General features: G+C 49.0%; 9 protein-coding genes across 9 annotated transcripts; all 9 read left to right on the top strand.

The window, feature by feature from the left end:
- Positions 1-1327: 1327 nt before the first annotated feature.
- On the top strand, positions 1328-2647 carry KY384_006325 (uncharacterized protein; the record flags this gene model as incomplete). The annotated part of the gene is made up of 4 exons (XM_044814821.1): positions 1328-1491; positions 1542-1783; positions 1838-2033; positions 2080-2647. The coding sequence occupies 4 exons, from the start codon at positions 1328-1330 to the stop codon at positions 2645-2647; spliced, it is 1170 nt and encodes a 389-aa protein (XP_044667921.1).
- A 107-nt stretch (positions 2648-2754) lies between these two features.
- On the top strand, positions 2755-4998 carry KY384_006324 (uncharacterized protein; the record flags this gene model as incomplete). Its single annotated transcript, XM_044814820.1, has 1 exon — positions 2755-4998. The coding sequence occupies one exon, from the start codon at positions 2755-2757 to the stop codon at positions 4996-4998; it is 2244 nt and encodes a 747-aa protein (XP_044667920.1).
- A 296-nt stretch (positions 4999-5294) lies between these two features.
- On the top strand, positions 5295-6746 carry KY384_006323 (uncharacterized protein; the record flags this gene model as incomplete). Its single annotated transcript, XM_044814819.1, has 1 exon — positions 5295-6746. One exon carries the CDS (start codon positions 5295-5297, stop codon positions 6744-6746), a length of 1452 nt encoding a protein of 483 aa, XP_044667919.1.
- Positions 6747-11929: 5183 nt separating this feature from the next.
- On the top strand, positions 11930-12874 carry KY384_006322 (uncharacterized protein; the record flags this gene model as incomplete). The annotated part of the gene is made up of 1 exon (XM_044814818.1): positions 11930-12874. The coding sequence occupies one exon, from the start codon at positions 11930-11932 to the stop codon at positions 12872-12874; it is 945 nt and encodes a 314-aa protein (XP_044667918.1).
- Positions 12875-15999: 3125 nt separating this feature from the next.
- Positions 16000-17418, top strand: KY384_006321 (uncharacterized protein; the record flags this gene model as incomplete). Its single annotated transcript, XM_044814817.1, has 3 exons — positions 16000-16463; positions 16546-17021; positions 17078-17418. 3 exons carry the CDS (start codon positions 16000-16002, stop codon positions 17416-17418), a joined length of 1281 nt encoding a protein of 426 aa, XP_044667917.1.
- A 661-nt stretch (positions 17419-18079) lies between these two features.
- KY384_006320 (uncharacterized protein) lies at positions 18080-19162 on the top strand (the record flags this gene model as incomplete). The annotated part of the gene is made up of 1 exon (XM_044814816.1): positions 18080-19162. One exon carries the CDS (start codon positions 18080-18082, stop codon positions 19160-19162), a length of 1083 nt encoding a protein of 360 aa, XP_044667916.1.
- Positions 19163-19868: 706 nt separating this feature from the next.
- On the top strand, positions 19869-21116 carry KY384_006319 (uncharacterized protein; the record flags this gene model as incomplete). Its single annotated transcript, XM_044814815.1, has 2 exons — positions 19869-20900; positions 20958-21116. The coding sequence occupies 2 exons, from the start codon at positions 19869-19871 to the stop codon at positions 21114-21116; spliced, it is 1191 nt and encodes a 396-aa protein (XP_044667915.1).
- Positions 21117-21552: 436 nt separating this feature from the next.
- On the top strand, positions 21553-22452 carry KY384_006318 (uncharacterized protein; the record flags this gene model as incomplete). The annotated part of the gene is made up of 2 exons (XM_044814814.1): positions 21553-21636; positions 21706-22452. The coding sequence occupies 2 exons, from the start codon at positions 21553-21555 to the stop codon at positions 22450-22452; spliced, it is 831 nt and encodes a 276-aa protein (XP_044667914.1).
- Positions 22453-23299: 847 nt separating this feature from the next.
- KY384_006317 (uncharacterized protein) lies at positions 23300-25873 on the top strand (the record flags this gene model as incomplete). Its single annotated transcript, XM_044814813.1, has 5 exons — positions 23300-23407; positions 23459-24207; positions 24497-24559; positions 24616-24744; positions 24799-25873. The coding sequence occupies 5 exons, from the start codon at positions 23300-23302 to the stop codon at positions 25871-25873; spliced, it is 2124 nt and encodes a 707-aa protein (XP_044667913.1).
- Positions 25874-26820: the final 947 nt, after the last annotated feature.

Genomic DNA, 26820 nt, shown 5'->3' with positions numbered 1-26820 from the left:
AAAGAGCCAGAATTGGAGGAGAACTATCTGTGTACGGAGACAGTAAGGAAGAGCGATCGCGCCTTGAAGTATTCCTTGGACCCTGATGCTTCGAGTTAAGGCACAGGCTGTGGAAGAAATGTGAGTGCTCGATGGGGAATTTGACTGCGAGAGAGCCTTACGTGGTCCTTCTCCACATTGAGCTTGTCAGGTGAATCGAAGCATTATCTCCTGATAAGTCAATTGACCTTTGACTATCGTGCTCGCTTGATCAGAAGGGTTTCTTGAGAACGAAGACACGAAGGCTACCTGTGTTCGGGGACTATGGGCCCAGGCTTCAGGAATGCAAGAACACATGTCAATGTATGGGCCCAGGCTTCAGGAATGCAAGAACACATGTCAATGATCCCAGGTGCAGCGTAGGCAAAGAAGCGTCCATACGAGCGAGAAATTTAGAAGTCTGAAAGTGCTAAACTATATCGAGTTCCTGCTGCGGAGACCATTGGCGGACTGATAAGTGTTCTCGTCCGAAAATTCATTGTCTTCTGCTATTGAAAATATGGGACTTACTATCTGCTGGAGGGTCTGGGATGTCTCTGGGGCAAAATCTCGACGTAGCATCCTCGTATGGTCCACCAGCTTGACTAGTTGATTGTAGCCGTAAGATATATATGTAATTTACTCTTAGTGTATTATCTCAACGTATGCTTGGCTCCCGCCGATTCCGATCAGGCTGAATCGATCTTACAAGAATCTTTTTATGAGGGGGCTCTCTTCCGAAAAGGTCAATGTATATGTAGTGATGGTTGTGATGTATTGGGAAATGCATACGGGCTTGAGTCAATGACACGAATTCTCTTATATCAATCTGCGATGGGATATACTCGACGATTCTGGCAATTCTCATCTTGCAAAAAAGCGCCACTGTCGCTGAGCGCAGATATTGCAAGCACCGGAGTACACTTGAAAATGCTCTATCACGGGTCAAAGAGACATAATTCAAGTATCGAAGATGACCGGCCGGCTCACCATATCGCTTGACTAAAAAGGACATCTATCTGCAACTTTTCTGGCGAGTAATAGCTGAAGGCAGGACAGTATGGATCCACTATCCATTATGGCAGGTGTCGCGGGCCTTATCACTCTGGCTAATCAGGTCTCTGCATCGACGAGTCGTTATGTTGGTTCCGTGAAGGATGCCCCAAAGCTCGCTCAAGAGCTTGCTGACGAACTTTCTCTGCTTGAGAGCAGCCTTTCCAGTCTGCAAGACTTCATTTCTTTGCACCCTAATAATGATGTCGTGCCTGATTCAATTCTTTCCGAAGCGCTAAGGCTCTGCCATCAAAGCATGACTGCATTATCAATGAAGCTGCCGGGGCTGACAGAGGGCAAGATGAATGCGCTTGGAGGAAGGTTGAAATGGCCGTTTACTGAGAAAGAGATCATCAAGTCTCTAGAAAGACTAAGAAAGTGTGCTGCTACTTTTCAATTTGCTTTGACTGTTGAAGGATGGTAGGATCGTTCGCAAGGTTTCAGGGTACCTTCCGCTGATTGCACCACAGTAATGTTCTCAAACAGACGCTTGATACGGCGACAAAAGGTTTACAGGTCCAGCTGGACACTTCAACCAAGGTAGCCGAATTAGCTCAATCAATTGGCACGATGTCGGGGATTGCGAAAGAAGCTTTAAAGATGTCAATTCAAGTCAAAGAGATATTGGCATTCGCTAATGAGATGGAGGAGATCTCGAATGACGTAAGGCATCTTACAGACGATGTCAAAGTCCTGAGTACAAGGGCACAGAGTACATGTCTTCCGATGAATGACTTGCGCTTTCGCTGACATGTATGGGGTGTAGACCGACACCGAATCGAGGTTCTAGATTGGCTATCTTCCAACAAGTACTCCGAAAGACATCGCGAAGTTTGCGGCAAGAGAGTACAAGGTACTGGAAATTGGCTACTTGAATGTGGCACCTTTCAAGCATGGATCGATCAGTGCCAGCCCGCTCTATGCTGCACGGGAAATCCTGGGGTTGGAAAGTCTGTCCTGACGTATGTCAGGGCGTCCAATGCCATGACATGATACTGACTACCGCAGCTCCTTGGTCATCGATCATCTCAAGGAAACCTTTAGATCATCCCAAGACGTTATAGCATATTACTACTTTGACCATCAACGGCAGGATCGCAAGCCTCAAGAAGCCCTATACGGTAGTCTTCTTCGACAGGTTGTGTCTCGTCAACCTGCAATACCCCAAGCTGTCCAGAATCTCTACGAGACCGCCCAACAAGATCATACCCAGGCGTTGCTGTCGGACCTTGTCAGTACGTTCGTCGCAACACTCAGTGACCTTAATCGGTGCGTCATTGTGATTGACGCTCTGGACGAATGTCCGGATAGAAGTCAAAGGCAGGCTATACTTAGAACCCTTTTCAACATCAAGTCGAGCGCACTTCAAATATTTGTCACATGTCGACCCCATCTACCTGAGATAGATCATCATTTTGCAAAAGCCACCCAGATAGCTATTGCAGCAAATGAAGGTGACATCAAAGTCTATTGCAGGCTGGTATTGGAGAAGCATGAGGCTGGCCTTGACCATATCGATGAAGAGCTAAAAGAACAGGTTGTGGAGACTATTGCTAATCAGGCACGGGGGATGTAGGTTCAATGTCTCTCAATACCCATGGAACAATGAGCCAAAGACAAAGTGCTGACATGTGTCGCAGGTTTTTGCTGCCTGTCCTACACCTCCAAGCAGTCCTTGAAGCAATGACAAGATCTGAAGTTCGCGGATACATAAAAAATCTGTCCTCAAACCTGGATCAAGCTTTCGCAGACACTTTTGATCGTATCAATACGCAAACTCAGAAACGGCGAGACATAGCGATGAGGTCTTTGATGTGGATCTCCCGTGCACGTCGGCCCCTCAGATTGGAAGAGCTTTGCCAGGCCTTGGCTACAAGTAATGGAGATGCAGAAGTTGACCAAGACAATCTCATTAACCCGAAGATGATCATTGAATGCTGCTTTGGCCTCGTTGTCACTGATGAGCAAACCAATACGACTAGACTTGTCCATTCAGCCCTTCAGGATTATTTACAAAGGCCATCAAGATCGATACCAGCAAATTTTAATGAAGAAAGCTACATCACAAACATACTTTTGACCTGGCTTTGCTTCGACGACTTAGATCATCCAGGGCATCTAAAGGACTCCTCACCACACTCTCGGAAATCTACGAAGATGTCATGTGCCTATACTTCTTTTGATCGTTACGCTGCCGAGCACTGGTCTAGTCATGCAGGGCAAGCGTCAACCGACGACATCAAAGATCTTGCGCTTGCCTTCTTGAAGAACTTAACGAAAGTCAATCGAGCGCGTCGACGGCTCACATTCTACAAAATACAAAGCCATACATATGAGGATCTCAGAATCAAGGACCGAAAGCACACTGGTCTGCACATCATCGCTGGCGCTGGACTATGCCAACTTATCGCAATACTACTTGACGATGGGGTTTCCATAGACGTGGTCGATCATTATGGAAACACTGCCCTCCACGATGCAGCTGAGAAAGGTCAAGCAGCTGCGGTAGCCTTTCTCATCAAACGCGGTGCTGACCCTAACGTGACAAATTTCAATAATCTTTTGCCTCTTGACCTTGCCGTGAGTGGTTCCTACTCCGAGGCCGTGATGGAATTGCTTCTATCCGGCGCCAAAGTCGAAACACGGGGCTTGAATGGGTGGAGTCCACTCCATAAGGCGGCAGATAATGGAGACACAGAAACCACTAGGCTTCTTTTAGATTCTGGTGCTTCAGTGCATACAGCAAGCGCTCGGGGTTTGATTCCGCTCCATAGAGCGGCTGGAAAGGGCCATGTGGAGATCATGAAATTACTGGTCGATTCCGGCTCGCCCAGCGACACCAGCACCATCGACGGTTGGACACCTATTCATGGCGCAAGTGTCGCCGGTCAAGATGAAGCTGTACGCTTCCTTCTCAATATCAACGATGGAGACATTGACAAGGCAAACGAGGGCGGCCAGACAGCCCTTCATCTAGCTTGTAAGTCAGGGCACTCACAAGTTGTGTCAGTGCTACTAGAGTACGGAGCAAACCCGCTTGTGAAGGACTCTCGCGGAGCCATACCATTGTACATAGCTTCTAAAAGGGGTTTCATGGATGTCGTGGAAGCTCTATTGAACCAGTCACAGGATTGCGTAGACGCACAGTTGACACTCAAGCACAAAGGCAACCAGACTCCGGCACAGGGGGCTTTATCTTGGGCTCAGTGGGATGTGTATGCTCTCTTAACAAAAAGAGGAAAGTCGACCAACCCGGCAGCCCTTCAGACGGAACATTTGCCGCAAATGGAAGACATCAAACGTCTAGGTTCACTTTCGGCAGGACCAGATTCTGATCTTCATACTGAGCACTCATTTTCTTCATTGAAGAAGTACCTCGATCCTTACTCGGAACTCAGTACCCTTGACAGCTCATTGCACGTTGCCTTACTCTTGAACGACGAAGATTCCGTCAGGCAGATCCTTTTGGAGAAGGATATTGATATCAATAGCCGGGGAGTTGGTGGAAGACAACCGATTCACTGTGCCTCAATGGTCGACAACTCCAATCTTATCCGCCTATGCCTCGAATCTGGAGCCGATGCAAGGTCACCCTTGACAAATGGACAGACAGCTCTCCACAGGACCGCTAGAATTGGTAGTCCTGAAACAATCAGTATTCTACTCGCGTATGGTGCCGATATAGAGGCTCAGGATTATTGGGGCTGGCGGCCGCTCCACAAGGCTGCTACTAATGGTTCCTTGGCTACGGTAGAAAGCCTCTTGCACCGCGGTGCTGATACCGAGGCTCGCACGGGAGATGGCTGGAGTGTATCTGTCTGTGCTAGGCGTGCGGGGCGTGATGACGTTGTTGAGCTTCTTGTATCTGCGCGAGAGAAGCGAGAGCCGTATTTGGCATTTCCTAAGATTGAGGACCTTAATGTATAACGATAGTCTGATGAAAGAAGGCTGCTTTAAGTATTATAATAGCAAATCGAGCCATCTTTGGCCTACGTTGAATGTGCAAGAGGCCACAGCGGTAAGTAAATAAGACCTTGCAGCCAAATAAAGGATTGTATAATCTTCTAGTGGCATGACAAGGCGTTTTGATATTTTGGCGAGGCTGACCTAAATTAGGTTTAGTCCCGTATTGTTATAAAACGCACAGTTGTTGATTAATACGGGTGGCAGGGAATATGCCTTACCCCTTTGCAGCCACATACAGATATCAGAGACAGCTCGAGATGCCTCCAATCAAGATGCTCAAAGAGCTGAAAAGCCGTCTTTCGCTGTTCAGATCACGGAAAACGTCGCCTTCACAAGAACCAGCAGCTCAGACTGCCTCCCCTTTCTTCCGACTACCATGCGAGATCCGCTTGCAAATATACCGTCTCTTGCTCGTAATAGATCCATTCCGCTGCCAATTTGGCGACTGGGATATTCACTTGGATGGCCACCTATTCCTGACTGTTGCAATCCTCCGGGTTTGTAAAAGGGTCTATAACGAAGCGTGTCCTATTCTTTATCAGGACAATCTATTGGTTAGTGTGCTCTGCAAAGGGCCTATGGAGCTACCAACCATGGCTCGACTATGCATCAAGCCACCCGGAGAGATCCAAGCAGAGTTCGCCCCGCCGTTAACAATGCACGTCACCAAACGTGCTATGAGCCCTAAAATGCTCGCAAAAGCGCAGCACTTCTTGCTCGATATCTACCGATTTCGCGTTCTCTGTATGTATGGATATGAGGGAGTTTTATGGGAGGGTACGAAGATGTACCTGGAGTTTACGAGTGCGTTCACGCAAGCTACCACACACCTCGACACGATCCGTAGAACCCTCTTGGTTTGCCGCGGAGCATCAGAGTGCTTCTTCTTATCAGCAAGCCCACAAATGGACACCTTGGCGATCAGCCACATCAAAGCGAACATGAACGATCCTATGGATTCGATTCTCAAGATCAATGAAATGGCAGATAGGATTGAGCAGCAAGGCAGAGACCAGCTCAAAGCTGAGCACCGTTATCGAGAATTGGCATACAGATACGTCGATTTGTACGATTTAATGGGGTGTAAACTGTACGATTTTGTCGTCTGCTTTGCACCAAGGACCCCACGCACACCAGAGTACCTTGCCACAGTCGCGAGAATGTTTCAATATCTTAGCCGGGGCGCCCAATGGTTTCTCAGAGTTGGAGATGCTGATAGTGTCCTCGCAGCCATACGTAAACTGCAAGGCGCTCCAAGACACATTTTGATCAAGCAGGACACAACCAATGAAATACACGCGGCTCTGGGAAGTCTGCCCTCGTTGACTCCATTCCCAAATCGACTCGCGGCGACGATATGCTATAGCTTTGGAGAAGCTTTGATACTCAAGGGAGACGACACTACAGCAACCTATTTCTTTCTGGAAGCTCTGAGGAGGTGTCCACGGCACAGCAAAGCCAACAAAGCTGTCGAAAGACAAGAAGCACGTGTTCGAAATGATTCCCATCCAATTGCTCTGCGGGCGGTGAAGAATATTCAGCTCATAGCACCTCTCCGCCATAAGCAAGTAACCTTAAACCCCCGCGACGCTGCTGATAATCATTTGCTCTTACGAAACCAATTCGAAATGGCTCCTGGGGACGCAAAGTACAAGAATTTCTTTCAAGGGTCTATCCTGGAGTCACGCCCTCTGGCCGATACTGATTGAAAACGCGGGCTTGCACATGAGATATCTACCTCGTGGTAGGGGCGCCAGAGTGGCGGATGGTACGGCAATGTGTGATTCTCTTGTTCCACATGATTTCGAGCGTAGCGTTATACGACAGTCACGGACTTAGCACGAAAGCTGAAGGGCGAGTCGTCAATACGATGGACGATAACGTTGCCAGCTTTGCAAGATTCAACTGGAAGCGTTGCTATCCATTCGCCAATGCGAGTTTTGAGAAGCTATATCTCAACGGCCCTGATCGGATACTCTGACCGTATACAGCATACAAATCTCGACAAAAAGTACACCCTATTTTGAGATGGCTGGAATGGGCCAGGAGAGCCTTTGCTCTTGTTATTCGTGTTGGTAGAAATATAATACAATACGATATTGCCGTTCCATTACTAGCGTGAAAATCCGTGAGCGCGTCAAAGTTGACACATTGCTCCGTAGCTCTCACAGTCTACAACATTGTCCATAATATTGAAAAGTCGACGAAGTAAGATTTTCATGAGAAGGTGATTGCGATGACAAACTGATTCGTGAGCAGTTGAGGCAAGACACAAATCACCCCTTTCGCCTAGTTCTGTCAAGCCGAAAGCCCAGAAGAACATCTCTTCCACCCAAGACATATCGGGCCCGCGGCGTGCTGGCTCCAACTCAGCTTTCGAAACTATTTCGAAGAGTTCTCCGACCTTGAACACTACCTCCTGCGAGATTCGAAAAGAGTCGACTTGATCAGACCTGGCATATCACCAAGCGTCGGTCCTCGGACGCCGCCAGCTTTGTTCAAAGACCGACACATTTCATACAAGCATCTTAACCATATCCCTGTACATCAAAAGATTCGAGTCACCGAGAAAGCGAAAGAGCTCCCGCTACAACCTTGCACAGATCATGCACGGGTTTCTGGAGTGGATATTCTGGAAGTCCTGAGAAACTTCAGAGAGCGATTTGGGCCCTCATACTTTCAAGAGATCGGTGAGGATCGCACGCTCTTCGACGTTGATCCTTACAGCATTTGGCCTTTGCGATGGCTTTATGTTGCTACGCAACGCGAGTGAGCTGACCTTTCCACGTACAATCTGCCCTCCAAGTGCATCATACCCGGAATTTGTCGACATTGCGTTGTGGGGACATTTCTTCTAGTGGGTAAATACAGGAGCAAGGCAATATGATACTTAAGTGGAAGGATTACCGGAAATGGTCTACATTTGTTCGCTTTGTCCACGAAAGTTGAATTAAATATCGTCTTCCCATCAAAGAGAATTAGATCTTGACACAACGAGACTCTCAGCGAGATGAAAGGGAATGCAAAAGGCTAAATTCGTTCGCAGACATCTTGTCAAAGAAATTATGTACAGCTGAAGAATGAAATATCGCTTGCTTGCCTTGCGTGGACCTACATTGAACTAGAACTCATAGTAGAAACCCAGTAGTATATTATTAGGCTTGGTGTAATTTGAGGAGTGTCCGAAGACCTTGTAGCTCCCGTTCAAAAGCAATATCGCCGTATATTCATGATGTAATCCTGCTGAAAGAGTGCTTCCGGATGCGGTTAGCGAAATCCTGGTGACCGCCCACAACACGTAGCCGACAAAGACTTCTCCCACAAGCAATCACCTCACTTATGAACATTGTAGCACGGATCCGATTGATGTCAGATCCTGCCGACTACGCCGAACAGCAGCACCAACCCAAATCGGAACAGAGAGATGCAGAAACGCCCGTTGTAGCGTCGAAGGGGTTTAGAGCTACGGCGATACGAAGCGTACCGGGAGGTCGTAGATCCTGGTGTCGCAACCGGGGGACCTCCTCCTCAACCGGGGGACCTCCTCCTCAACCGGGGGACCTCCTCCTCAACCGGGGGACCTCCTCCTCAACAGGAGCAAATACCTGGAAGCGCCGGCGGACAATATGAGAGTTCTGGAAATAAATAGCCACCATCTGCAGATTTTCACTTGTCAGGATCGAGATGATGGGTCTCGCGTTGAAAGAAGCATTTTCCTGTGTTCTAATCCAGTTCCAGCCACAAGATGGGAAAGCAAAGACAACGCTTCCACTGGGTGAACTTGAGCCTGATTGGGTGTGCTTGCTCTGTTGGCCAACAGTGGCCAAGATCCTGGTGTCGCAGCCGAAGGCCTCAACAGGAGCAAATACCTGGAAGCGCGGGTGGTCCTCTGCTCGGCCCATTCTCCTAGATCATGAGTCGTCAGAGTTCGTCGCGTCATCGTCATACCTGCGGTGACTAGACCCTTGAACGCTCTTCTTCTCTACTCCCTGCGGCCCGAAGAGCAGAATAGGCAGCAATCATCTGCAGGTAGTCAACCACAAGAAGGGAAAGCAAAGACGACCTTTAAGTAGTTGGGTTTGAGCCGTGGATGAGCTTACTCGGTTGGTGTTCCTGAAGAGCACATAAAAGATTTCATGGAGCAAAGCCTGCTTGAGCTTGAGTGGCTTCATCACAAAGAAGACGAGGCTCTTCTTACAGGTGGCCAACCACAAGACGGGGATGCAAAGATGGACACCTCAAAAACCCTTCACCCCACCACCAACCACATACCTCAGCCCTTGGATCTCACCAAGACACCAGGTCCCGAGCTCTACCCAACAGGCAACGACACCCTCAGAAGCACTGCCACCGTTGGCCTCACCGCATTCTGCTGCGCTCCTTGCCCTCTCGCCTATTTGAGTGGGTGTGCTCGAGTCAAAAATAGGTGTGCTGGCTTTGTCGGCTGACAGCGGCGAAGGTCATGGTGCTAATAGCAAGATGCTCGGAAGACTTTTGTAATTCATAAAGCGCTACAATCTTCGTTGGAATGCAAGATCGGAAGAAGATCGGGTGCGTCGGCCTCCTTACCATTGGAACTTTTTCGTGGCACCGAGAGCCAAATCGGTTGCGTGGGGAGCTCTGGGAACTCTGGCAGTACCTATGGTCGGCCGAGGTGGATCTATGGGTGCTTGGGCTACGTTTGTTAATCTCTTTGTGATCCCAATTCCCTGACATATTCTTGCGGCCGAAGCTTGGAAGCGGAGAGTATGAGAGCTCTGGAAAAGGGCAGCCATCGTGTGCAGGTGGTCAACCACAAGATGGAGAAGCAAAGACGACGCTTTGAATGGGTGAGCTTGAGCCTTGGATGAATGAGACTGTGCTGTCGGCTCAGATCCTGGTGCCGCAGAAGTGCTTTACTTTGCTTGTAATGGTAACATTCGACTCATAAAGCTTCTCTGCTTCGATTAAGCAATTTTGAGCCAGCATGACACTGTTGATGAGCTCCCTCAGAGCAGGATTAAATACCTGGAAACGCAGGCGGACAATATCAGGGATCTGGAAATGGACAGCCACTTCCGCAGGTAGCCACATACAAGACGGGGAAGCAAAGACGACCCTCTGGATGGGTGAGCTTGAGCCATGGATGGATGGAGCTGCTTTAATGGTCGATTTTGATCTCTTCCTCTCGAATGTGTAATGGCCAGAACCTCCGAACCGTAGCTTGTGGATCTTGGCGATGAATCATTCTGATAAAGGCTCGATGTATAACGGTAGAAGAATCACGAAGACTCATGATGACGGCGACAATATTGCACCAGGGACTTCAAAAGAGTTGCGAGGCACATCTGACCTCCAAATCAGCAGGCGTAAATGTCTGGGAGCGCTAGTGGACAATGTGAAAGTTCTGGAAATGGGCTTCTGACTCTCATGGTAGAGTTTTGTGCATCCCCCAAACTATTCCCTCACCTGCAAGTGGTCAATGTCAAGATGGGGAAGCAAAGACAACGCTTTGCAGACTCGACACCTCGTTTTGGCTCTGATGTCGTGCCTTCGACTCGCGTCTGGAATCGTCTAGACATCTTCAGCAAAGTGATGGTCATTCCTTCGCAGAGAAAACTTCATCCACACAGTCTGGTACAACATGACGTCGAGCCTTACTGTCTAGACGATTCGAGACAAATTTTCTGGGAACAGGGCTCCTTGCAAAGCTTCGAGGACTCCAGCCAACGTGTCCTAATCCCAGTAGCAACGTCGGTCACTGTTTTGTTGATTTTGCAAACAGCGCTGGACGATTGAAGACTAAATGGACCTTCATCAGGCGTTTCAGTCTTTGCAACAGTGCAATCAAACCAGAGACTTCTAACACCCACGTATCTCATTCTGGCAGTTAAGCCGGCTTGGTGACACCAACGGTGGATGTCAAGGAATAGGTCAAAAAGATCACCACACCAAAGGATGATGCCATTGAAGGTGCGGCGGCTATTGAATGGGTCTTGCAGCGCCATTCCTGTGACTTGCCCGTTGAGGCAGGGTTGCAAGGCTATGTGTCCGCAGGCGAGGCTGGGAGGTTGCAAGGTCCACTTCACCTCTTACAAAGTGCGGGAGGCTTGGAAAAGAAGCCGATCTCACCGCAGTGTTTGCCGATATACATTTTTGGGCTGTTAGGATGTCTCGGTGGCTTGTCAGGATATGTCACAAAATACCATCGAGCGAGATGTTTTGAGCTAGATCTTGGCGACCACATAGCTCATCTTTTTTGACCACGCTGGGAGATGCTGATCCTTGCATGGACAAGTAGGAACATCCAGGGGTCGCACATTCTCCAAGGCTTTGGCGAGATCACATATGTCACGATTCCGCCCTGAACGATGCCATACATGTATTGTGCCAAGGAAAGAAAGAAAGATTTGCTGGGATCAACCAGATGCAAGGCTATTGCCTGAGCGTCTGGCTTGTCGACATACCGCCGAGATGGCAATCAACCAGATGCAGGGGTACTGCCTGGGGACGCTTCACAGCCTGCCGCTGAGATGGCCATCAACCAGAGGCAGGGTTACCCCATCGGCAAATTCTCGCGGGCCTGGACGTTGGCCATTGTGAAATGGGGATTTTTTGGCACACGTGAAGTCAACTTTTTGGATTATGTACTGAAATAATTAGAGCGATAGATAGAATTAATGAAAACCCTTCGATATCAAGCTCCATTGCTCCAATGCAGAAGTAGAACGAGTGAAGGAGGGTGCGTCCTTGATTCTCAGATTTTGGTCACGTGCAGCGCGCCCAGACCGCGATTTCCGAGTCCAATGGAATCCGAACCTCGCGGGGTTCCCTTTGCAGAGGGTTCCATCAAACACAACTTGTAGAGCTCCCCAAAGCCCGCAGTGATACCATTCTTAAATCGCTGCTCTCGATGCCTCTCTCAGGCGCATCTCAAATCTCGTCCTCCTCACCTCTATGTCCAAAAGTCACCCTTCCACCTGATACGATTATCTCACGAGTAAAACCCGAACACCTTCCATCGTACAGACGCTTGATAGGCACATCGCTTCCCATCAAGTATCCAGACAAATTCTTTGCCCTTTCGACGACCGAGCCCATCGATTCGGGTACCATAGCTCTTTGCGCAGTCCACAGTCCCCCACCAGAACCCTCGACAACCAATAAACGGAAAGAAGATGTATATAGTCTATCACAAGGTCCGCAAGTCATCGCATGCATACAAGCGCGTCTTGAACCGATCCATCCTCCATCCTTGGGGCACAAGACAAGTATTGGCACCCACGCCGCCAGTGGGCCATCTTCCCAGCGACCCCACCCTCCACAGCCGGGGCTACAGCCTCAGCCTCCATGCCAATCATTCAAAACCACAACACAAACAGAATATGACGGCGAATACGCGATATACGTACAGACCCTGACAACAGCTCCCTCCCATCGAACACTTTCCATGGCCACCACACTCCTCGCCCAGCTCATCTTTACTGCTCTCAGCACATGGAGCGAGCCCAGCCCTTTGAACGTCTCCCCATCAACCTCTGGGAACAAGATCACGATGGTATACGCGCATGTCTGGGAGAGCAATGTCGATGCGCTTGAATGGTATCAGAATCGTGGCTTCGAGGTCTTGCCTGAAAAAGTGGAGGGATACTATCGCAAGCTGAGACCAAGTGGCGCTCGGGTTGTCAAGAGAGGGATTGGTGTAAGGGATCATTTACAGGCAACGGATGAACGAAGATGTGAAAAGGGCCCGAAGATGACAGAAGATATGGAAGAAAACATAGCGTGTGGTGATGGGGCACGAGATGCCCCATCACGGAAAGACGCGGGTTCTGGCTTTGAAAGCTATGAGCGGTAGAAATCTCCTCAACTTGGCATCATCTAAGCAAATGGCATTCTAGGGCCAGCCCGCAATGTTCTGGTATCTGTCTTACGAGCTCGAAAACAAGTTGTCTCTGTTCTCGACGCCCGACCAGAATGTTGTGCCGCAAACGCGTGGGCAGCGTACAAGGTACATTCAAGTCAACTCTCCTGCATTTAGCGAAGGATAGAGTCAAATACGCCACGCAGCATATGTTGGTTGTTCGTTTGCTGAAGCCGGAAGACTTAGCCGCTATATAGCCTCGAATATTGCTGCGTACATATCAGGTCTGCGTCTTGGGGCTGGAGAGGAGAAGACCACCCTCGATACGATTCGAAATTCCTCTGTAATCAAGAGACACATCCTGCATACGGCGCTCTGTCATGAACTCTTTGACATGACCGATTGATATTCGCATGAGACCGACTTTCTTGTATTGACTTGTGCTCTTAATAGACGACCTCAAGATTGGGTCTCTCTCAACGACCAAAAGAAGCTGTATTACCCAGCGTGAAGCCTAATTACATCGTCAAGATAGAGCTGTCACTAGTCACCTTGGATTATAGGTACATGCCATTGAATTAAAGCCTTGTATCAGCCACACTACGTAGTTCTTCAAGAATTAAGGCCTGATTGCAGAATAAAGATTTGGTATTTTAATCAAACACGGCCTCTGCATCCTACCTGCAAGCAGGAGGAAGAACTAAATGCACCGGCCGCGAATAAGTTTGTCTCCAGCGGCGGAAGCTTTTGTCATCAAGCTTCTTGAATGAACGTGGTCAAAGTCACAGCGACGGTTACACCTGCGAAGCCGCACTTCACTCGGCGAGAGCCCGCTTGATCGGGCACCTTTTCGACTATTTGAGATGAAAATTCCTGAGTCGAGTGCCAGAATCACACGCTATTCTAGGAGCCTAGAGCGCCCTGGCTTTGACACCATCAAAGACAGCTCTCTATAGTACTGATATTGAGCGGGAGATCTCCTTCAAGTATTCCGAATCCGTTCAAATCGTTGAAATCCATATCAACTCCACCTTTTTCAATTGTCTTCGATGGGGAAACTCTGGTACCTGCAATTGCCATCATCGATCACAGTATAGTCATCTCTCTCCATCGACTAGCTGAAGGCTCAGAGCTAATGATCAATAGTACTTCTATCTTTGCCGATCCCTTCGCGGCCAAAAGTCTTAGCTTGGGCTCTGAAACCATCCCAAGAAGACCAGTCCTTCCCGCAGCCCTGACAATGAGCAACATCTTAATCCTGCAACCCGGTCGTAACACATTTGCCGCCAGCAATATGCCGTAGGCTCTGTGCATTGGAGGTGGTGGTCGCCAATGGAACTTCATCTACCACAGAAGGACTGGGTGCAGTAGTCCTGTCAGTTTCGGGTATGTCTTTGATGTCAACAAGGACAGGTAGACAGGCGTCAACTGGCAGCGTTAATGGAGGCAGTGGAGTTGAGCGTTCAATGCCGTGTCTAGGGAGCGGTGGCTAAGAAAGCTTGATGAGGAGGAGGGCGTTGCTGGGCTTGGAGCTACGCGTGGTAGGCTTCTTTTGGTGCGAGGCTAGTACTGCGGCCATCACTACTGCATATGCAGTGAAGGTACATGAGATGCAGTAGGCATGCATTCAGTATGGATTGATCATACACCGAAACACTTTGCAAGGAAAAACATGACAATCGTCTCGCAACACTAGCGCAATTAGCGCCGTAATATATGACGAGTAAGTCAGGCCGCAAACGGTCTTTCAGAAGGCAAGTCAGCTTTGACCATTACGAGATCTCTTTGGGACAGTCCAGTCATCCTTCAACAACGCACTACAAACACTAACATCATCTCTTGTTTTGATTCTAGCCCCGACGATTTGCCATCGACCCCAAGCCCCTGAATTTTCCACTCCAGAATCAATCGCCTCTTACGTTCAGATCAAGTCGTTCTGCACGTAGTCGAAACTCAGGATCACAGTCTTCAGGTCTCGGACCATCGCTCCATGTTGTCTCGAGAGAAATGTCATGCATTCAGCTGCTTTGACTGCCCTCCTAGCCAGGAGATATGGCATTCACTTGGTTTGAGCACTTTCATGCACAGCAGTCGATCATGTACTTACATTCCTCTCAGAAGTCATGACATCCCTGCTGCAGGAAATTATATCCGTCTATCCATTTTTCAATCCATCACAATTAATGGCGGCCGCCTCAAAACGAGTATGTAATGCATCAAGCGCTTCTACAGTACGTTGCATCGCGTAACGAAGCTCGAATATTTTTCCTCAATAGTGAAGTGGACCTAGAGCTCAAAGTTCTGCGGCTCTTGCTGACTGTCGCCTTAGCCATATTCAGATGATTCCTATATCCTGTCCCCGAGACCACGCTACGTTCAGCGCTCGTCCTCGAGTCAACGACATTTTTGGCTCTACAAAACGCTCTGCAGTGGTGGTGCATCTTTCAGGATCGCTCGTACTACAATCGAAAAGTAATAAAAAGGTCCACTGATCCGATGATCCTCCTGGATTGCCTTCTCAACCTAATCGCAGATGAGTCGAGCAGCGCGTCTCGTCGGTTGCTAAGTTTTACCGCGTCAACAAATTTGGAGCATCTATCTCTAGGACGTCTTGAATGTCTAGACCTTGCGTACATGAGTCGGTACAGTAATATCTTGCATAATCGTGCTGGCATTGAAAAGCGTCAAGTATGTCTAGGTCCCTCCTCCTCCCTGTGTCTCCCTTGCATACTCACATCAAGCAGGCTGGAAATTGCCGCCCACCAGAAGGAAACCATAGATGTTCTGACGCAACTTCCCATGCAAAGTCGGATCATTGTGCATTAGACGGATCGAGTCAGCCAGTGAATGGGCGTGTTTTGTCTGCGGCTAGGACTCAAGCCTGTCTACGTACGTACCCGCCCGAGCAAGAGCGACCATGGTCTAAGGTTTGATGACGTCGACCATCGGGGCAAGGGTCTTCTACTCTTCCTTGTGTAAATTGGGACTGACAGTGATTTACCAGCTCGATCTCATTTACATGTGCGGCATTCCTTTCGACAGAAGCTCCTGGTTTTCTAAAAGAGAAGCATGCAAGAAGTATGGACTGCTCCAATACACATGCTATCAGACCCTCCAAAATGCCTTCGGCAAACAGAATCACAGCGTTACGAATAGCTATAATCGGAGGAGGAATCGGTGGCCTCAGTTGTGCTCTTCAATTACACCACCATTGTGTCAAAGCACGTAATGTCATCATCGACATCTACGAACAGGCGGCGAAATATAGTGAGATTGGGGCTGGAGTAGGCATTGGTGCAAATGCGGTCAAGTTATTCGCCCAACTAGGGCTCGAGGATGCATTGAGAGCTATCGGCGGCACCAGAGAAGGGATATGGATGTCATTCCGTAGACATGACAACGGCGAAGATATCTTGACCGTGCCTGCGGACAACGCGCAGAAGACTGGACAGCTGGGCGTTCACCGTGCTGAACTTCTAGAGCTTCTTGCCAAAGAAGTGCAGTCAAGGAACGCTGCTACTCTACATATAGGCAAGAGATGCAAGAAACTCGAGGCATGGCTCCATTTCTCTGAGATCTCCTCGTATGCTCGCCTGCTAATTGAATATGTTCCAGGACCGTGACCGCATGGTACATATACACTTCGATGATGGTACTTCAGCAAGTGCAGACCTCGTCATAGCCAGCGATGGGATAAACTCCGCTGTGCGCGCTCAGTACGCCCCAGAAGAAGCAGTTTACAGTGGTCGCTTGGCCTATCGAGCTCTCATACCAATGGATCAAATATCACCATGGTGGCCTCTACCATCGAAAGCAGCAATGTTTCTCTCTAAAGGCCGTATCTTCCTTACGTACCCCATTGGCAGCAGCAACAAGATCATGAATGCACTCACGTTCCGCGCTACCCCTCAAGAGAGCCTTGGCGACCTGAAAGAAAGCTGGTCATCCTCCGGGTCAAAATCGGAACTACGCAATGACTTTGAGGGTTTCAATGACATTGTCCAGAAGATAATCGAGCTGATGCCTGAGAAACCTTCAAAATGGGTTCTGAATGATAGGAACCCTTTGGATCAGTGGACATACGCAAATGGAAAAGTGATACTGCTGGGTGACGCCGCTCATGCTACGCTGCCGTACGGAGGTAGATACTTCTTCTCTTTGCATATTAAATTGTTGACATCGCTCATCCTTTGATAGCCACTGGAGCAGGACAATCAATCGAAGATGGTTATATTCTTGCGAAATCTCTTGAGGCATACCTGGAAGCCGGCAGCAACTCCACTGGCGACGGAAATAGGCCTCCATTACAGGGCTACGCTAACCTATACCAAGATGTCCGTAGACCCAGGGCACAGAAGGCGCAACAAGCTTCACGTGAATCAGGCAAGATTTTTGGGCTTGAGTCAGCTGATATGACTGACCAATCATATGAAGCCTGTGTGTCGCTCTTTCCAGGTTTGATGAAGGAAAGGATGAAGTGGGTTTGGGAGGAAGACATTGACGCAGCGTTTCTAGCAGCACATTCACAGATGAAGTAAGTGAAGCACATGTCTTAGATTCGAGCTCTAATTTGGTGAAGAATCTAGTGAGGTCAAGGATCGATGAATGTACGCAGGAACAATGGAAGGCGCGACAACCAATATGCTATTCACCCTAGGCAATCACAGCAAAGTCTGGTGAGTCAATAGTCAGCAAGTGGTACAAAAGCTGCACTCCCCTCCGCTTTGAATCCTCTTTTCTCTCATCTTCCTGATTATTTGATCAGGCTGAGCCTTCATTATCGCTTCAGCTTGCCAAGTTGGATAGGTGACTATATATACTCTGCCAGGTGATTGCATCACATGAAGCTCTACTATTATGACACTGGTTTCGAGTGTTTCAATTTACAGACACTCGATGACCGTGAGTAATGGCTAATTATGGGGTTCGGCTGTTGAAACACCGTATATCATGACACCTGATCGTGTGACGTTCTGCTCGGGTATAGGTTCCTATTCCTTTCTGTGTATCCTGAATTGACACAGTATCGGTGTGTATATACTTCTACTGCTCCCTTCATTGTTACTTTGATTACTTCCAATCTCTCGAGACTCCTCGTACAGACCTCTCAATCTTTTGTATGATCAAGCATCTGTGTCTCCACTACCTATACCCTTCTCAACAACATCATTTTTGCTTGACAGTCAGCTTACTTGCACAATGCAGAGTACCTCGACTTTTGTGATACAAGGCACCTCCACAAGCCGTACAAATTTCTTGGATCTCCCTCGAGAACTCCGAGATGAGGTTTACTTCTGGGCGTTCGATACACTGCCAAAAAATCGGACGGTCCAGCCATCACTAAACAAGCGTCCCTACCTCGGCCCCTTTGGACCGGCTGGCCCCATTGCCAACGTCAACCCATTGCTCCGTAGTTGTCGGCAAATCCACGACGAGGCAACTCTCCTGCTGTATAGCAAACATAAGTTCTACTTCGATGACACCCATCATGGCGTCGCTACAATGAAAGTTCGACTGTCAGAGTTTGGTGAAAAGAGCCTATGCCACCGAGACAAATATGATAGTCATATTCAATGCACACAATCGAAGGCAAAGAGATACCACAAGAAGGGAGATTTTGTTAGAATGCCAAAATGTGACATCACCACCTTGAATAAGTGGCTCCAGACGATCGGCACACGTAACCGCTTGATGATAAGGAACATCGAGTTGTCACTCTCGGGGGCTCGCTTCACTCACTTTCGCGGAGGCAAAGACAACATCACATATGACCTTGGCCGTCAATGGATGAATGGTAGCTCGTACCACACGGCACTCGGCGGTCACCTTCTTGAAAGCGCTTTTCACCTCCTAGCTCGTGGCCATGGACTCCAAACGCTCACCGTTACCTTCGCTGGGCCGGAGCTGGGGTACAGTGACCCCAATGACTACACGAGACCATATGAGAGAGCCGCAAATCGGACTGAAGCGCTGGTATACGCCTTCAAAGATTTCTTTCATCCAAGCTCAAGAATGAGGTGGGCGCTCAACAGCATTAAGGGTGTTGAAAAGTTCACTTTTCACGTACCAGAGGGTGTTTTCGAAGATTTTGCAGGTCTTGCAGTCGACTTGCAGCCCTGGAAAGAGGCCTGGCAGGGTGTCATGAAGGTCACGAATTCAATTGAGCAGCAGGCAATGGCGATTTCCGGGACCAGCCTTGCTGACAGGACAGGCATCCAGACAGTTATCATCAAGACATTGCCAGACTTGGCTGTCAAGTATCGCCGTCGACAAACCATGTGATAAGATACCTGATAGGCATCTTTGAAAGACTACATGGTGCATCCTGGTAGGCGAAACGTCATGAAAGCCTCTTAAGAACGCCTCTATAGCTGTATTTCTTACCTTGCAGCCTTTATTACGAGCTAGCTTTACTCTCATGCTTTATATTTATTAATACCCCAGATTCGAAAGGCGCATTTAAATACGCTGCTTATTCTTGAAAGGCAAAGATTTACGCCCGAGGTATTGAATACTATCTTTATCTAATTTGTATCAGGACAAAAGTGGTACAAACCTATTATTCCATGTCTTGAATAATTGCTCCTTCTTAATAGCGGCTTTAGCAGTGCCAATCTAGCGTTCCTCCTCTGATTCGCAGTACCATCTCCCAATCTCGCATATGGTTAATGTGCCCTTTTTCCTCAATATCTTAAGTGTTTATATACCTTAAAAGTGACTGATTAGCCTAATTCAGATATTTTTCAAGTGTTACTCCTTCCCAAATTGGCGTGGCATCAGGCTAGCACGCCAACCTCCCCCTTTTTCTATACTTGCTCTAGATATATACGACTTGATTTCGTCCTTCCTTCACTTCTAACCAAATACATAGTGAATCATCACGATGTCCTTCCCTCTTTCCTCCCTCCCCCTCCAGGTGCGAAACCGCATCTACGCCCACTACTTCTCCTCCTGCGCCTGCAACACCACGACTCCCGATCTCGCACGGATGCAACGCCGCTCGACCAAGTGCTCGCCAGGCACTTGCACCATCTCCACCGCCGTCTCCCTCCTCCAAACCAACCGCCGCATCCATGACGAAGCCACCAAAGTCCTATACGGCACCCGCACATTCTACTTTTCGGACCAGTGGGTGAACCTAGCCAATCGTCCCTGCAGGCATTACAATGCCTTTGCCGCCCCCTGCCAAGCCTGCCTCATGCATGAGCGCCTTGTCAACGAGCTCCGACGCGTCGGAGATGGCAATTATGCCTATTGGGACTTCTACGAGAGGACGATGCACACGGGGATCCTGGCTTGTGAGATTCTATTCATGCATATCTGGCTGAAACAGATCGGGGCCAGGAACCGCGGACTCATCACCAAGGTGCACCTCCATTTTGGGGGGAAGCAGTTCACGAATGTGCCTTCGGATGATCCGTTTGGTGGAGATTTGCTGGGACATTTCGTCGATGGGAGAGCGAGCATGAGGGCTGTGAATGGGGGACGTCCGTTCCCGAAGTATCCGTTTGATGGCGCGGTCTTGGTGAAGGCGTTGAGGATGTTGGCGGGCGGTGAGCATTCGTTGCAGAAATTGACCATCACGATGTGGAGGCCCGATGAGGGCTTTGATAAGTTCTCCGTGAACGAGCTGGCGCCGAGCGTCCGTATGCAGAAAGCATACTATGGGCTGTTCGGGCCGGGGAGCCAGGTGAAGGCGGGGTTGTGCAGTTTTGGGAAGTTGAAGGAGGGGTTTGAGTTTGGCGTTCGTGTGCCGGGGATGGAGAAGGGGGTGTATGATGCTGTGGGCGATATGCCGGGGAATTGTGGGGATGCGGCGGGGGCTGGGAGGATGAGGGAGCAGAAGCAGGTGTTTGATGCATTGGAGCCGGCGAGGAAGGGTCTGAAGGAGTTGGAGAAGAAGCTTGGTGGGGAGGTGGAGAAACGAAGGATTCTCTGCACAGGGTTTAGCTGCTTTGGGGCGCAGCTTGTGCATTTGCATCCGGTGCTGAGGGGACAGGGAATGTCGACTCTTGAAGAGGTTGAGGAGCATTGGGAAACTTTTTGAAAGAGACGAAAATGGTGGATGCTTTACCAGACTAACGTACTAGCTATCAGCCAGTCAACTGCGGACGGTTGGATCAGCTCCGACATGCATGCGTCAGCAAGAAGACCAAGAGAGCTACTCGTTGAATCAGACCTGATTTGGGTGGAAAAGGGGGATAATCTTGCGAGTTACCAGTATTCATGGCCATGAAAATTGAAGAGAAGAATTGTGACAACGATGAGGGCACAGACAGGTACCTGTATTGACACCGAGGAGACTGTAGCCCTGCGTTTCTCTGCCATAGATCCTAGCTTTCTCGAGACTAGAAATGAAAGGCTGGGGGCAGCAAAAGTTTTCGATAAGTGGCCTAGCCAATAGACACTGATGATCAAAGTAGAACTGCAACACCCTACACCGGCTTGACTCATCCACCTCACTAATTCTTCCTCTCCTTTCCTTACATCATATCAAGTCTCCCCCATGGCTCTATCGAGCACAATCATTTAGGCTGAAAGCTGTAGCACGTACTCACAGATTACATCTTTCTGAATCACGACATCGAAGATCGGGTCAGCGGGTGAAAACAGTCACGGAAAATACACAACAACCAATTCCAACACTGTACCTTCATTTGTGCGTAGCTACGATGGCATTTCGCTTCGGTAGCCTCCCACGAGAAATCAGGGATATGATCTACAAAGAATATTTCGACCTATATGAAAAGCGTGGAGTAATCCGACCCAATCCCCTAGGTGTGCGTCCGCGTCCGCGTTATCTGAGGGGACCATACAGCTCGCAGGCTTTCTTCGTGAACGTCAGCATCACGATACTTCTGCTAAACAGACAAATTCATGAAGAAGCGGTCCAAGTCCTTTACAGTACCACAACATTCTACTTCAACGACGAGCTGTACGGCGCGGCTCGCAGAGTTGAAGCACAACATCCTTGCCGGAGGTGCAAGAGGGGTCCTCACCAGATCTTGGTCCTGCAAAGTGATTACCTAGGCATTCACGAATGGCTTCAAGCAATAGGCCAACGTAACCGAGACCTGATCCGCTCGGTGCAAATGTATTTCATTGGCGCTCGGTATACCAAGGCCCGTAGTCTCAATGAGACTTTTCATCACCATGACAAGGGCCTTGACCCGCAGGCAGGTGCTGACCTACAGAAGGCTGTAGCTCTCCTTTCCAAGAACGGAGGTCACTTGAAGAAGCTGAAAATCACGATGGCCGAACCACACAATCCTTTTACAGATCAAGGTGTGCAACACAGCGTAATCCCCGGGCTTATCATTCAATCTACGCAAAAGGCTTTTCGCAACCTCTTTTTACCCAATACGTCCATGCAGAGAGCATTTGGTAGGTTCCGCGGCCTCACCTCATTTGAATTTGGACTCGTTGGCACGAAATATCTCACCTACTTCCCAGACTGCACAGACATGCCGGGGACACATTGGACAGAGGGGAGGCCGCGTCAAGATCTCATGAAGGTAGCCCGCCGTGGCTTGAAACAAGTTCGTGAGCAGGTAATGCTGGAGAAGGTCTGAGATTCTCCTACATTTCCGAGCGAGGAAGAGTAGGAAATTTTGAAAAGCACAGTGATGGAGACGATGTGTGCTTGGTCCGTTTCAATCCGGCTGCAGAAAGATACTGCATGGAATATCGAGAATTACGCATTGCATTGAGCAGGCAAGAGCCACATGGAGGCTCTCAAATGACGGCCTTATTAAGAGGAGCAGGTAAGGTCCGGCGGAGGCTGTTGTTGGCTTGCAGGTAGAATATCGTGGTGACAGGTCGGTAGATACACGAAGGTGACGGAGAGATTGAATTTGTACGTATGCATTTGTAGCAAATGATTCATGACTTTAAATGAGATAGCCGCACCTTGAATTAGTAGAGCCTGGCGAGGGGCGGTAAGAAAGCTCGTTACCTGTCTCTTCAACTTCGTCTGCGTCTGTCATTTGGCAATGGATATCCTAGCAACCCTCGCTCTTGTGTAGCAAATGACGGCCAGATCCAATCCTACGTCGTTGCAAGCTAGGAGAACATGAATCGAATCATGGAGTGGAAGGAGCAAACGGCATTGGGGGCCAAATGAAAGGCATTCTGGACTTGGACGTTTTCGGCCTAGCTTCAGCCTCTATACATATGAAAAAAGATCCATTGAAAGTCATGATGTCAAGGCATTACCTTTCAGGGGTAGCTACCCCGTTCGACTTCATCTAAAAATGGCAACTACTCTGGTTCAGCTCCCTGAGTCGCCGCATGCGCCTTTCCCATCTACTGCCGTCGCGTCCACTATTCCGTATAGCTTCTCGAGTCAACCCTCTTCTCCAGCACACCTGCAATTCTATTGCTCAACCATTAAGGACAAATCGCACCTTTCAGACCAATATGCCGCCAAAGAAGAACTATACAGACCCAAAACTCCGAGATCAGGTCAAGAAGGATGTCCAGGAAAGCGACAAGGGCGGTGCTCCAGGACAGTGGTCAGCCCGCAAGGTTTGCGCCTTCTCGCCCCCAATGGCTGGCCTCCGCTGACTGTTGACCAAGGCTCAATTCATGGCCTCTGAGTACAAAAAACGCGGCGGAAACTACACTACGGAGAAGAAGGACCAAGATGACTCTCAGAAGAATTTAAGCAAATGGTCGGAGGAAGAATGGCAGACCAAAGAAGGTAGCGGCAATGCCAAAAACGAAGATGGCACGCAGCAACGTTATCTTCCCAAGAAGGCCTGGGAGCAGATGGATGGTCAAGAGAAGAAAGAGACCGAAGATAAGAAATTAGCAGGTAGTCAAAAGGGCAAACAGTTTGTTGGCAACACAACCAAAGCCAAGGGCTCAAGGAAGAAGACCAATGAGGAGGAAGCTGCTGCTTACGAGGAGAAGAAGGAAGACGAGAAGCAGAAAGCTAATGGTAATGACGAAGCAGCTTCGGCCGATGAGGATGAAGAAAAGAAAGACGAGTCCAAGCCTAAGACTGGCCTGAAGCGTGGTAGAGGTGCAGCCAAGGGTGCCACGAAAAAGCAGAAGAGCAACAGCGGAAAAGCAAAAGAGCCGGAAACGATGGGATCGAAGCATGACAAGGCCACGCCTCCAGCCAAGCAAGCTACCAACGATCGCTTGCCAAAGAAAGATCAGACAGTGACTTGGAGATCAATGCCGGGCTGGGTCGAAGGTACCGTCGTTGAAATAACACGCGAGAGCAAAAGCGTCGAGGGAAAATCGTTCAAAGCCAGCAAGAATGATCCTACAATTGTACTCAAGAGTAATTCTGGGAAAATATGTGCACACAAAGCAAAGTCCGTTTATTTTGACTAAAGAATTCCGCCGCTCACCTATAGCTGAACTCGATTTGGCTGCACTCCGAGACCATTCGAGACTATTCTGCCTGCAGTCGTCTGTTGGTATTCATAACGCGATAGAAATTCAAAGCTTGGAGCATTATCTTGTGTCGCGCATCTACGCTTCGCCAACGGCGCATGGCGCCTTTGGGATCCCACGTCTTAATAGGTCCGTCCACCCTCAGCCGCGCATCAGATTGCTATTTTGCTAGCTCTAGACATAGCCACTGACTTGGACCTTGTGCAGGTCCCTTTATCTATCCGGCTTCAACTGCCAGTTCAGGATTGTGAACCTCTTCACCTCCTACGAGTAATGATGTTGGCCACCGCGGTACTGCAAAATTGTGTTGCTCTATCACTGCTCAGCTTCTCCCACGTCCTCGCCCTGCCAGCTAGCCATCTTCTCTTGGGTCGCAATGGCAGCACAGCAAATACCTCGGATGCCACGACTGTTAAAGCCCTGACTGCTCCTGGGAATCAGGATGTCCAAAAAGAGTAAATCTAGGTCCTACAAAAGCCATTACAAATACTGATTGTACAATCACGTAGTCCTAACAACGCCCAGTCATGGGAAGCGCAATTCCAAGAGAATCCGTTCTCTTACCAGCCGAGCGGCACCAATATCAAGATAGTATTTACACACCATGGCAGCTCAGCAGGTATATTGCCGGAAATGGTGTACAACATGACTGTCATTGGATTGTCGGATGTGGTAGCTCTTACTATAGCTGGAAAAGGCTCCCTCATATTGCCAGATGTCGAAAAGAGAGTAGGAGGATTTGAGAAGAACTACCCACCCTCGCTGCTGGAATTTGTACTTGGCTCAGATGAAAAAGCTGCGGACGTCGCAAATCTCCAAACAGTCGCAGACATCTTCAAAGGTTTCCAGGAGATGACACATCTGATGACGGTCGAGGAGACGATCTATGGTGTGTTCGATTTGACCAAAGATGACCAGCCCATTTTTGCCGAAGGATGCTTAGCTTATGACTGCTCTGATGGAACCCAAATGCAATCGACCAATACACAACCATACGAGCTTGCGGCCCCTGTAACGAACCAACCTCAGGTCGGATCAACGAAAAGTGAATCCTGGACTATCCTGAGCGACGCGGTAGGCGTCAAAATCGACGTGACGAATGACGCAAACGGCGTTCCAGTACAGCATTGGAACTTTGCAGACGCGGCCGTGCAAATGATGTGGATGATGATTCCTCTGATAAAGGAAGAGGGAGGAGACCATCAACTGCCACGAGACTCATCGTTCAACAAGCCTGGCTTTCGCGCAGCGTCACTCTGGCCCTCAGACTTCCGTCTTAATTTCTGGCAGCCAGGGAAGGCAACGAATGAATTCACTCTGAGCGTGTTGGCTAAAACATTGGCATTGCTGCAACAGACATTTGATAAAAACAGCTTGGTTGAATCTCGATTGACAATCCACGTTCGCACGGCAGGAGACACCGATTGGCAAGTCGTAGGAGCTGGCTGTCTATCCTACACCTTACTTGAAGGCAAAATCTGCAACACCGCAGATAATGCACCTACTGCGACAGCTGGTAATTCAACAGCTGCGACAAGCCAGCAACCTGCGGTGGTGCTACCTTCGAGTGTCGCGACATCATGAGACTTGGGGTACAGTAAATAGCAGGCAGCACGGCGTCCCGGGAATAATGGGATGCAGGGCGCTGGATTTAGTAACATAAACATACGAAGACCAATGAGAACTTAGAGCAAGTCAAAAGCTCCGACTTTCAATCTTCAAAGCAGTATCTGACTGTGCGCAGAAACACTCCGCGCTTCTACCAAGAGTTCAGCGGACATTGTCTCATGCGCGTGTACGGATTCAACCCGACCAACGGTCCCACAAAGACATGACAGAGACATCTCAGCCCGCTTTGACTGGATAGCCGCATGCGTCTCAGTTCGACACAGAATCGTTGTTCCAACCGGACACGATAGTATCTTGACGGTAGCGGCCAATATACCAACTTTGGACGGTCTTAAATTTTGACTCGCCCAGCATAGTTCCGGTGCTCAGCCCAAATTCAATATCTTTGTCAACGCTCTTGTTCAGATTGATTTGCGTGGTCAATTTAAGCCGGGACTTCAGGTCTCGGCAGCATCACTTAATACTCCCGACCAGCATTCTGGCCGTGGTATCATGCTCGGAGGCGACGAGCTTGAAAACAGTCCGCAAATGGAGATGTGCGAGCTTGATGATAAATCCTCCGAACTCCGCGCCTTGCTTTGTGCGCAGTCGCAAAGACTCGGTTGGTTCCATACTTTGTCCACGGTAACAATTCGTTCGCGTCGAAAGGCTCGGTGGCTCTTGCCTCATTGGACTCAATGACAAGCTCATGCTTTGGAGATTGTTGCCTCCGAGAGACAGAGGGCCTTTTGTTGTACGGCAATATTTCTACTTTTCTGTCTTTCACATGCACAGGAAATCGTCGGCCTTGCTTGATACAGGAATCGAACCGGTTGAAGGGAGGGTCTGTGAGGTGGTCATCCCTTGGTGGCAGTGCGGTAAAAGCGTCGGAGTTCGAAGTCCTCAACGTCCCTTCTTTGACC

Source organism: Bacidia gigantensis, assembly GCF_019456465.1.
Source record: "Bacidia gigantensis strain McMullin 20006 chromosome Unknown contig_249, whole genome shotgun sequence".
Classification (NCBI taxonomy): Eukaryota; Fungi; Ascomycota; class Lecanoromycetes; order Lecanorales; family Ramalinaceae; genus Bacidia; species Bacidia gigantensis.
This window is presented reverse-complemented; position numbering and strand designations above follow the sequence as displayed.